Source organism: Mesoplodon mirus, assembly GCF_964341445.2.
Source record: "Mesoplodon mirus genome assembly, chromosome: 8".
NCBI classification, from domain to species: Eukaryota; Metazoa; Chordata; class Mammalia; order Artiodactyla; family Ziphiidae; genus Mesoplodon; species Mesoplodon mirus.
The window spans coordinates 64925099-64937732 of NC_138984.1; the positions used below are offsets into that span (position 1 = coordinate 64925099).

The 12634-nt window shown below is 35.8% G+C and overlaps 1 protein-coding gene across 3 annotated transcripts in view; it reads right to left on the reverse strand.

The window, feature by feature from the left end:
- Positions 1-1311: 1311 nt before the first annotated feature.
- Positions 1312-12634, reverse strand: part of ORC4 (origin recognition complex subunit 4) — a 96104-nt gene continuing 84781 nt past the window's right edge. For all 3 annotated transcript variants that reach the window (XM_082630264.1, XM_082630263.1, XM_082630262.1), the window contains exons 11-14: positions 5911-6019; positions 5087-5182; positions 4934-5001; positions 1312-2705 (exon numbers count right to left, since the gene is read on the reverse strand). In XM_082630264.1, the coding sequence (XP_082486390.1) occupies positions 2517-2705; positions 4934-5001; positions 5087-5182; positions 5911-6019 (462 nt within the window). In that variant the 3' untranslated portion in view covers positions 1312-2516. The remainder of the gene's footprint in view (positions 2706-4933; positions 5002-5086; positions 5183-5910; positions 6020-12634) is intronic.

Genomic DNA, 12634 nt, shown 5'->3' on the forward strand with positions numbered 1-12634 from the left:
ACTCTTCCCAACTATAACTAGTTTACCAGTTGAACAGAAGAATTCTGGTATTTTCACGTAGGGTAATCGGTGAGAGAGGTCACCAAGGAAGCTAGCATTCATTTACATTTTTAGTGTTGCAAATTTTGTTTATCCTGTGACTTTCGAAGAAAGTGGGGGTGGAAGAGCCCTACCTTGTCACACTGAGCGTCACAGTTCACACCCATGGATTCTCAATTTTTTTAGGGTAAAGGTGAAGGAAAGGGCAACACTTAGGTTATGGTGGTTTGAAAGAACCTGCGTTGTCTTCTAAAACCAAATGAAAATGCAAACCATGGTGGAATCTGCAAGGAATCTCTATGGAAAGACGGAAACTGTTTCCACAGCGTTGTTCTGCAAAACAGATTCTTCAGACAGTTAATAGTATATAATCAACATATATAGCATTATGATGTGGTAAATTTGGACCAACAGCTCTTAACTCCTCAGAGCCACTCACATGCATGTCCACAAAATTGGAAAGACTGTTTTTTCTTAATAAGATCCTGTTTTCGGTAGGGCACCTGAAGGGAATCACACGAGTGAAAACTGCACTCTGATGGCGCTAACGTTCCTCCTCACCTGGTTTTCAGTCTTTTGATTGTGCTGTTAACAGGCTACATTCCTCCTCTAGTAAATGAAAATATCTTTAAGCCATATTTGTTTACATTATTCTCGAAAGCTTTTTACTAGGGCTTTTTCAGATTTGGTTTTTATTTTATTCATGATGGTTTAAGCAATTTAAGAGATGAAGTTAGTTAAAAAATTTTAAGTATATTTAGCTTCTCTGTATTAGGGAATGTGGAAAGGGGAACATCAACATTCCTCTGAAAAAAATGCCCTTGAAATGTAGGCACATGCTTCATTTGTATGACTTCTGCTAACCTATTTTTTCTAGTGTGTTTCATAGCTCTTTCACTGATATTGATGGATTTTCTGTAAGGCAGGTGAGGGCTCTCAACCTTTTAGTGGCATCTTAAGCTGATAAAAATTTGCAAATCTTCAAGCCAGTTCTTTGGGTGCTTTTATGGTCAGTGCCTTTAAGCAGAGGGTACTTCTCGAAACAGTTGAGAAGAATTTTTAAAGGGACAATCTTAGCTCAAATGCAAAATCCTTGCTTCTGGTAATAGTGATGCCACCGTGGGAAGTATTTTTGCAAAACATCCCCTAAAAATCTGTAGACTGTTGCATAGAACCAGGGTGCAAGCCTTAGCTTTCATAATACACTGCTGAAAAGTAAATGACAGTGATCTGAAAACTTAGAATGCCGGTATGCAAAGAACAGGTTGCAACTACTAAAGAGCTATTTTTATGCACAGAAATTCCATTCTAAACGCAATACTTCTTAAAAACCAAGTAAATAGTTTTTTAGAGTATACTTTTAAAAATACATGGTAAGGAATGCATTACTGAGTTTTGGTGTCAACGAAATGAGTTGAATTCCAGGGTCTGTCAATCCTCTGGACCAGGGCCACTACTGTGTTAGTTTTCTCACCTGTAAATAACAGTAACTAAATATCATAAGGTCTTTGACAGTTAAAAGGATTACAAACTGCACAAGGATAGGGGGTCTGTCTTTAGTAAGCCTTCCATGAAAATAATAGACAATCAAATATTTTTGAATAAATGAAGTCACTAACACTTAACGAATGCTTACTAAATTTCATTTTAAACATACACTAGCATTAGTTCATGGATTCCTGATGCTTTGCCATTCCCACATTCCTCCCTCCTAGGGCTCCACATTTTGATACAAGCAGGTTTAGTTAGCATCGTCATACACTTTCCATTATCTGTGGGGGTGGATTCACTGGATCCCCTAAACTGCCTGTGTCAGACAAATGCTAGTCCCTAGAACAGGCCCCAGAATCTGCATTTTTAAGACATGCTACAAAAGATTCTTCTGTAGATGGTATGAGTACCATATTATAAGAAGCCTGGAAGAAAATCTTCAAACCTTTTGCTTTTTTCTTCTATGTAAACCATCTTCTAGCCAAACTGATCAGTCTCCTGAACTAGAAGACCTGGGTCTGGGACAGAATCCCAAACTTCCATGAATACAGAAAAACTGCAGCACCTCCCAAAGGACCAAAAGATTACTCATTACACCTCAACTCTTACCATTGTTTCTTTACTGCTTTGTTTAAGGTTTGTAAAAACATCTGGCTGCTGGGTTGAAATGAACTCTTCAAATGTACCACATAAATACTTCACAAGTGTTAAATAAGCATATGATTCAATCCCTAAAATAGTCATCTTTATTTTTTTGAACAACTACCTACAACATAATCTAAATTACGGGGATTATCAATCATGTAACTGCTCACGTGCCATGATTCAAAGGCAAGGCACAGCCATGATGCTACATGTGTAAGTCTCCCAGAAATACAAAAATACATGTTTAGAAATATAAGAAAATGTAATAACATATCTTGTTGAAGGACAACATTCTTTGGAGAAGTATGCCTGAAACTCCACAACTGAAGCCATGGTTATATTCATAACCAGCTTAGGGAGGATGTTGCCCACTGCCTAACATCTGTAGGGCAGTTAGGGTATTTTTGCAAAGCATTCATAATTTGCGTATTATCCAAAAGTAGTTTCATCAGCTGGTACTCCCTCTGTGCATTTACTGATGTTCTTTCCATGGGCCTTATTAATTCTAATTGTTGTAAGTGTTCAAAGGCCTGAAAGATGAAAGAAATAGTTTAGGTTGAATAGGGGAAGTAAAGTAAACAACATTAACTCAGAGAACAGTTAGGATTTTGGTCAGTTGTGGAATAGAGTACCAGGAAACAAAACCTAACAGGTATCAGTAAAGTTCAAAAACAACTCTCATCAACCTCATAAAAACTTCACACACCACACGAGGCAGTGTCAATATACAGTTATCCGTCCCTGCATCATTGAATATAAACAGGGCAAACTTAATTCAGTTTGTACAATGTGGATTTTGTTCCTAACCTCATTCTATGTCATATCTCCTCCTAGTACTTAACAGTTTCCAGTTCTCTATAAAAACCTAAGATCTGATAAGACCAGTACTTTTTGACTAATTGCCTAGGTTACTCAAATTCGCCTTTACATTTTGTTTCTACCTTTGTAAGACTTTGCTGTGTAAAAGTTTAATATAGCTGTAAAAAGAGAGGGAGGCAGGAAAGACCCGTAGGAGTACACCTGTTCAGCTAACCCTATAAATAAATGATTCAGCAGAGTGGTACAGGTATGGAGGAGAAGACAGGCTCCTGTTTCCCTAAGAAGTCTGACAGAGACCACTACAACCTGTCAGAAAGTCCCTTTCTTTCATCTTCCCCACCTTAATAGGGCTCTTTACTGTCTGCTTCCTCTTACCTCTAACATTCATGTATTATGTCTTTTCTAACCATGTTTGTTGTTTTAGGTATTTTATTAATGTATAAAAAAAACCCCATTAAATCATGACCTACTAACCATTAAATACTGATACACTGAAATAGATTATGAGCTTTCTATTCTTAAGCCTCATTGTGAAAAATACTGTTGGAATATATTCTTTATGTACTATAAAAATTCTTCTGATGAAAAGAGAAACAGTTCAGACACCATTAATTTCTGAAAATGAGAAAATACTAGAGGCTGCAGGTACTGGCTGAATAAAACTGAGGAGATTTAAAATTTTTCTAGGTAGCAAAATACTTTCTTATTTAATTAAAATGTAGAAATGAACAGCTTCAAATTACTCATAAAAATTTAAGTGCTCAGCTAAACCTTTCCACTCATACAACTCCCACAGGCTATGACTATCAGACAAATATGGACATTAGGAAGGGAGGAAAAAACCAACCTCCAGTATTCTAAATACTTTTCCTATTGTTTTGAAGAAATGGCAATGCCCTGATCTCTCATTTTTTGGTTGCTGTAAGAAATAAAATTGACTACTAATCCCTTATAAAGGATGCTAAAGAAGTTATGGGTCCACTGCTTAAAAAAAATTAAAAAAGGTGTTTCTTCCCATTAAGTCCTCTAGAGTTGTGCTGTCCAATAGGTAATCACTAGCTACACGGGGCTCTTGAGCATTTGAAATGTGGGACTCTATTTTTAATTTTATTTAATTTTTATTAAGTTTAATTTAAAAACTAACACTTAGAAGAAAATTTGTATGTTTGAAACAATTTCATAATGTAAATCTACTTCAGCTAAATAATAAAAGGAATCTAAAAAAAAATAATTGAAGGCATCTAAAGAGCAATTATTTCCAATGAATAGTCAGTGAATTAAGATGTGCTTTAAATGTAAACACACAGAATTTCAAAGATTTAACACAAAAGAAAATAAAAAACTTCATTAATAATTTTCTATATTAACTATAGATCAAAAGATTTTGGTACAGTAAATAAAATTTACTGTCCAAGTTAATTTCACCTTTTCTTTTTTTTTACTTTTTTGTTGCTACTAGAAAATCTAAAATTACATTATGTGGCTCTTATTTCTGGTGGACAATGGTATGCTAGAATAAAGTTCCTCAAGTTTTAAAACTCATGCCTCACCCCTAACAAAACTTTCTCTGTATACCCTCACCAGCCAATGAGATTCTTTTTTGTTTTCTTAATGACTCATTCAGTCTCTTTTTACTGCTGAGATTATAAAGCCAACCTTAGAGGTATAAAGGGATAGGGTTATGACTGTAACAAGTAGATCCTTTGCACGATGCCAGTTCTAGGAAGAGACAGTAGAGGGCAGTATACCCCCAAAACTGTAAAAAGAACTGGCTGCATTCTTCAGAAAGATTCAAACATTTTTTAGATTGATTTTTTTGGGTCTGTTTTGAATAAAATTCCTGATGATACCTAATGTTTCAAAATTAATGAAAGTGCAACTATGATATATACAATCAAATCAGATGTAAAAATAAGCCTTTAAAAATTAAAAATCTTACCTTCATGACAACAGGTTTCTCAAAATTATAAACAGAATGGGCCTTCCTTTGAACAAACTTCTGAAACTCTGGACAGAAAGCAATGACAGCATTAGTAGCTTCAAATAAGCAGTGGGGGTAGTAGTGTTAGAAAATACCAATGTCTCATCTCACCATTATAAACCATTTGAAAATTAAAGGGCTCCTCTTCATAGATGTCATTTAAATGTTTCATTGCTATGATAAGACAGACTTCCAAGACTGACAGACCTATAATAAAAGGGGAACAAACTATGAGGTATAGTTTATTTACTGATACATAAGACTGATATAACTTTCCTTCAAATACAAGGATAAAGTGAAAGATTATGGTTTTGAGGGGCGGAGGGAGGTCAAGACACCCCTCTAGGTTCAAATGTGTTTCAGTCACTATTATCTGAATAATCTTAAGAAAGTTACTCAACCTCCCTGAGCTCAGTTTTCATATATGTAAAATAGGATCTTTCTAAACTTCCAGAGATGGTACAAGGATTCGAGACAATACTATCTAACACTTAACCACATAAACCAGAGCTGCAATTATGATGTAACTTTAAAATTACATAGGGCCCTCGATTATTCAGAATCTCTAATCCCCTGGAAATTATATCTAATTTTTTTTTTTCCTGGAGAGAAGGTTCATTAGACTCTCAAAAGGGATAGTGAACCCCAAATGGCTAAAAGTCAGTGCTCTTCATTAGCACTTGGTGCAATGAGAATGCCCGCAATACAGTCTCAGCTGGATTTACAATGTATGTAGCAAGGGAGGCAGTGCCTCGAGTTTCTTTCACTTTAAATGGGAGGAACAATACCTTTTAAAGGGCTGAGTTAAAGGACATATGGATATAAAAGTATTCTGTATATAAAATACTATACCCAATATTAATTATAATTTTGAAAATCATACCATTATATAAACTCAAACTTTTAAAAAACTACTAATTAAGTAGGTTTCTCACCATGTACAATATTTGCTTTAGAGTCCATGCTACACAGCTGGTTTGCCTCCATCAGATCTGCTGCAGTCATAAATGGGTGTGATGGTGTTATACGATTTAAAGCAAGCATCTAAGGAAATGCAGATCAGAAAAACAACTGCATATTTACTTAGGCACTTTGGAGATATTACTGAACAAAACTTCTTAATTCAGAGAGTTATGAAAGAGTAAACAGTAATGCTTGGGAAAGGTACTCTCATATTTAGCTCTATTAAGATACAGTATTTCAATTCATATGCCATGTAACTGTATAAATGTAAAGCATTAAAAAATTCTTGCTGCTCTCTCTACCCCTTTCCGTTTGCATATCTTGTTTGTTTACAACTCCTCAAAAGAAAAACATTTTAAAAGGAGTAGGGTAAGGAGAAGACACCAAAAATAAGTAAGATTACTATTTAAAGCCCCAGACTAAACCAAAGCAAAAAGGCAGAAGTGTGACTTGTAAAAACTTTTTTACCACCCGATCAACCAATCCAGGTTAGTCTTAAATGATAGAGGTGAGCTACTTTATATTCAATTGTATTAAAAAGAAAAAAACAAAAACAAAATTATACCAAGAAACAACTCTCCTTGAAAGCAAGGACAAGTTGCCTCCATGTAGCAACTTCTCTGTCCAACGACTAACAAAAACTTCTGCATTTGAAGATTTATTTGTAACTTTCCTAACATCTAAATTTTACTTAATTTTTTAAAACTTTATTTTTCATTGAAATATAATTGACTCAGCATTTAAATTTAGTCATATAAATAAGGTTAGCAGGTAAAAATGCATGACATCTCATTAAATTTGAATTCCAGGTAAACAATGAGTAATTTCTTAGTGTAAGTATATGCCATGTAATATTTGGGACATTAACACTAGAAATTCCCTTTTAAAAAAAATTATTTTATTGAAGCATAGTTGATTTACAATGTTGTGTTAATTTCTACTATATAGCAAAGTGATTCAGTTATACATATATATATACACTCTTTTTCACTATGGTTTATCACAGGATATTGAATATAGTTCCGTGTGCTATACAGTGGGACCTTGTTGTTTATTCATTCTACCTATATTTTGCATCTGCTAATCCCATACTGCTAGCCCATCCCTCCACCAGCCAACTCTCACCCTTGGCAGCCACAAGTATATTCTCTATGTCTGTGAGTCTGTTTCTGCTTCATACGTAAGTTCATTTGTGTCATATTTTAGATTCCACATATAACTGATAGCATATGGTATTTGTCTTTCTCTTTCTGACTTACTTCATTTAGTATGATAATCTCTAGGTCCATCCATGTTGTTGCAAATGGCATTATTTCATTCTTTTTTATGGCTGAGTAGTATTCCACTGTATATATGTACCACTTCTTCATTATCCATTAATCTATCGATGGACATTTAGGTTGTTTCCATGTCTTGGCTATTGTGAATAGTTCTGCTATGAAGATACAGTTGCATGTATCTTTTTGTATAGGTTTGTCCAAATATATGCCCAGGAGTGGGATTACTGGATCACATGGCAAATCTATTTTTAGTTTTTTGAAGAACCTCCATACTGTTTTCCATAGCAGCTGCACGAATTTACATTCAGACCAACATAGTTGCTGCACAAATTTACATTCCACACTCTCTCCAGCATTTGTTATTTGTAGACTTTTTAATGATGGCCATTCTGACCGGTGTGAGGTGGTACCTCATTGTAGTTTTGATTTGCATTTCTCTAATAATTAGCGATGTTGAACATCTTTTCATGTGCCCGTTACCATCTGTATGCCTTCTTTGGAGAAGTATCTATTTAGGTCTACTGCCTATTTTTCGATTGGATTTTTTAATTGTTATTATTAAGTTGTATGATCTATTTGTATATTTTGGAAATTAAGCCCTTGTCTGTCACATCATTTGCAAATATTTTCTCCCAGTCCTTAGGTTGTCTTTTTGCTTTGTTTATGGCTTCCTTTGCTGTACAAAAGCCTGTAAGTTTGATTAGATCCCATTTGTTTATTTTTGCTTTTATTTCTATTGCCTTGAACTCTCTCCCTTTTTTAACCAGGGCCCAGGGTCCTTAACTGAAAAAAAAAGTTTGGTAATCCTTGTCCTTCATTCCCCATACTGGGAGGGATCCAGGTACCCAGTAGCTCCTTCCCTTTCTCTTACCTTTTCTTTTTCCTTTTATTATAAAATATTTTTGACATATAAAAAGGCAAGAGAATAATATAATGAATATCCATGATCACTTTCTCAGCTTACAAAATATAAACTTACAGAGTTGAAGCCCCTGTCTCTTGCCCTGGTTGGACTCTCTACTCTTCTCCATGCAAAAAAATCATGCAAGTCTTCATCCTTCTATTGCATATCTTTGTATTCCGAGACAATACAGAGTAATTTTCAAGTTTTATATAAATACCATATTGTACTTAATGTTACTCTTTCTTCACTAAACATCAGTCATGAGAATTCATCTATGTCCAGATGTCAGCTGTGGTTTATTCTTTTTTTTTCTGTTATATTCCTTTGTATATATGCACAATTTAATTATGCTTTCCCTTATTGATGGGTATCTGTCATTTTTGGGGGGATTATAAACAAGGCTGCAATAATCTTGTACATGCCTTCTTGTGTATTTGAGTCTCTCTAGATACCTAATTTTCCATATTGCTCTCCAAAGTACCTATACATATTTACACTACTAGCAACAATAAACTTAATAGTCACTGTATCATCAGACATAAACTTTTTTTTTTTTTTTTTTTTTTGTGCGGTACGCGGGCCTCTCACTGTTGTGGCCTCTCCCGTTGCGGAGCACAGGCTCCGGACACGCAGGCTCAGCGACCATGGCTCACGGGCCCAGCCGCTCTGCAGTATGTGGGATCCTCCCGTAGAGGGCACGAACCCGTGTCCCCTGCATTGGCAGGCGAACTCTCAACCACTGCGCCACCAGGGAAGCCCCAGACATAAACTTATGACACCCACGATATTGGTAGAAAAAAAGGTTTAACTGTAAAGTTTAAATTGTACCATTTCCCTAATTACTGGAGAGGTTAAATATCTTTGCAATTTATAAGTCATGTGGGATTCTACATTGGTGGATTGCTTGCACTCATATTCTTAGTTCATTACTTTTTCATTTTTTTTTTTTTTTATGGTCGGGGTGCAAAAACTCGGGCTCTGTGCACAGGTGCTGAATTGTATCTCAGAGATAGAGTTTTGGGTGAAGTACAAAAGAATAGTTTTATTGATTTGCCAGGCAAAGGGGGAGAAAGCAGACTCCTGCCCTCGAAAACTGTGGGTCCCAACCTGGGAAGATTTAGTGAGGAGTTTTATAACAATGCTTCAAGGCCAGGGTTGCTGATAAGGATCAGGGTGTATGCAGGGCCTGAACTCCTTTAATATGGCCTCAGGTGGTCTTTTTTTTTAATTTTTTAATTTTATTTATTTTTTTATATTGCAGGTTCTTATTAGTCATCGATTTTATACACATCACTGTATACATGTCAATCCCAATCACCCAATTCAGCACACCACCATCCTCACCCCACCACTGTTTTCCCCCCTTGGTGTCCATACGTTTGTTCTCTACATCTGTGTCTCAACTTCTGCCCTGCAAACTGGTTCATCTATACCATTTTTCTAGGTTCCACATATATGCATTAATATACGATATTTGTTTTTCTCTTTCTGACTTACTTCACTCTGTATGACAGTCTCTAGATCCACCCACATCTCAACAAATGACCCAATTTCGTTCCTTTTTATGGCTGAGTAATATTCCACTGCATATATGTACCACATCTTCTTTATCCATTCGTCTGTCAAAGGGCATTTGGGTTGCTTCCTTGACCTGGCTATTGTAAATAGTGCTGCAATGCACATTGGGGTGCATGTGTCTTTTTGAATTATGGTTTTCTCTGGGTATATGCCCAGTAGTGGGATAGCTGTATCATATGGTAGTTCTAGTTTTAGTTTTTAAGGAACCTCTGCACTGTTCTCCATAGTGGCTGTATCAATTTACATTCCCACCAACAGTGCAAGAGGGTTCCCTTCTCTCCACACCCTCTCCAGCATTTGTTGTTTGTAGATTTTCTGATGATGCCTATTCTAACTGGTGTGAGGTGATAACTCATTGTAGTTCTGATTTGCATTTCTCTAATAATTAGTGATGTTGAGCAGCTTTTCATGTGCTTCTTGGCCATCTGTATGTCTTCTTTGGAGAAATGTCTATTTACGTCTTCTGCCCATTTTTGGATTGGGTTGTTTCTTTCTTTAATATTGAGCTGCACGAGCTGTTTATATATTTTGGAGATTAGTCCTTGGTCCGTTGATTCATTTGCAAATATTTTCTTCCATTCTGAGGGTTGTCTTTTCACCTTGTTTACAGTTTCCTTTGCTGTGCAAAAGCTTTGAAGTTTTATTAGGTCCCATTTGTTTATTTTTGTTTTTATTTCCATTACTCTAGGAGATGGATCAAAAGATCTTGCTGTGATTTATGTCAAAGAGTGTTCTTCCTATGTTTTCCTCTAAGAGTTTTATAGTGTCTGGTCTTACATTTAGGTCTCTAATCCATTTTGAGTTTATTTTTGTGTATGGTGGTAGGGAGTGCCCTAATTTCATTCTTTTACATGTAGCTGTCCAGTTTTCCCAGCACCACTTATTGAAGAGACTCTCTTTTCTCCATTGTATATCCTTGCCTCCTTTGTCATAGATTAGCTGACCATAGGTGCGTGGGTTTATCTCTGGGTTTTCTATCTTGTCCCACTGATCTACGTTTCTGTTTTTGTGCCAGTACCACACTGTCTTGATTACTGTAGCTTGGTAGTATAGTCTAAAGTCAGGGAGTTTGATTCCTCCAGCTCCGTTTTTTGCCCTCAAGACTGCTTTGGCTATTCGGGGTCTGTTATGTCTCCAGACAAATTTTAAGTTTTGTTCTAGTTCCGTAAAAAATGCCATTGGTAATTTGATAGGGATTGCATTGAATCTGTAGATTGCTTTGGGTAGTATAGTCATTTTCACAATATTTATTCTTCCAATCCAAGAACATGGTATATCTCTCCATCTGTTGGGATCATCTTTAATTTCTTTCATCAGTGTCTTACAGTTTTCTGCATAGAGGTCTTTTGTCTCCCCAGGTAGGTTTATTCCTAGGTATTTTATTCTTTTTGTTGCAATGGTAAATGGGAGTGTTTCCTTAACTTCTCTTTCAGATTTTTCATCATTAGTGTATAGGAATGCAAGAGATTTCTGTGCATTAATTTTGTATCCTGCAACTTCACCAAATTCATTGATTAGCTCTAGTCATTTTCTGGTGGCATCTTTAGGATTCTCTACCTATAGTATAATGTCATCTGCAAACAGTGACACTTTTACTTCTTCTTTTCCAATTTGTATTCCTTTCATTTCTTTTTCTTCTCTGATTGCTGTGGCTAGGACTTCCAAAAACTATGTTGAATAGTAGTGGTGAGAGTGGACATCCTTGCCTTGTTCCTGATCTTAGAGGAAATGTTTTCAGTTTTTCACCGTTGAGAATGATGTTTGCTGTGGGTTTGTTGTATATGGCCTTTATTATGTTGAGGTAGGTTCCCTCTATGCCCACTTTCTGGAGAGTTTTTATCATAAATGGGTGCTTAATTTTGTCAAAATCTTTTTCTGCATCTATTGAGATGATCATATGTTTTTTATTCTTCAATTTGTTAATATGGTGTATCACATTGATTGATTTGTGTATACTGAAGAATCCTTGCATCCCTGGGATAAATCCCACTTGATCATGGTGTACGATCCTTTTAATGTGTTGTTGGATTCTGTTTGGTAGTATTCAGTTGAGGATTTTTGTATCTGTATTCATCAGTGATATTGTCTGTAATTTTCTTTTTTTGTAGGATCTTTGTCTGGTTTTGGTATCAGGGTGACGGTGGCCTCACAGAATGAGTTTGGGAGTGTTCCTTCCTCCGCCATTTTTTGGAAGAGTTTGAGAAGGATGGGTGTTAGCTCTTCTCTAAATGTTTGATAGAATTCACCTGTGAAGCCATCTGGTCCTGGACTTTTGCTTGTTAGAAGATTTTTAGTCACTGTTTCAATTTCATTACTTGTGATTGGTCTGTTCATATTTTCTATTTCTTCCTGGTTCAGTCTTGGAAGGTTATACCTTTCTAAGAATTTGTCCATTTCTTCCAGGTTGTCCACTTCATTGGCATAGAGTTGCTTGTAGTAGTCTCTTAGGATGCTTTGTATTTCTGTGGTTTCTATTGTAACTTCTCCTTTTTCATTTCTAATTTTATTGATTTGAGTCTTCTCCCTCTTCTTCTTGATGAGTCTGGCTAATGGTTTATCAATTTTGTTTATCTTCTCAAAGAACCAGCTTTTAGTTTTACTGACCTTTGCTATTGTTTTCTTTGTTTCTATTTCACTGATTTCTGCTCTGATCTTTATGATTTCTTTCTTTCTGCTAACTTTGGGGTTTTTTTGTTCTTCTTTCTCTAGTTCCTTTAGGTGTAAGGTTAGATTGTTTATTTGAGATTTTTCTTGTTTCTTTAGGTAGGCTTGTATAGCTATAAACTTCCCTCTTAGAACTGCTTTTGCTGCATCCCATAGGTTTTGGATCATCGTGTTTTCATTGTCATTCGTCTCTAGGTATTTTTTAACCTCCTCTTTGATTTCTTCAGTGATCTCTTGGTTACTTAGTAACTTACTGCTTAGCCTCCATGA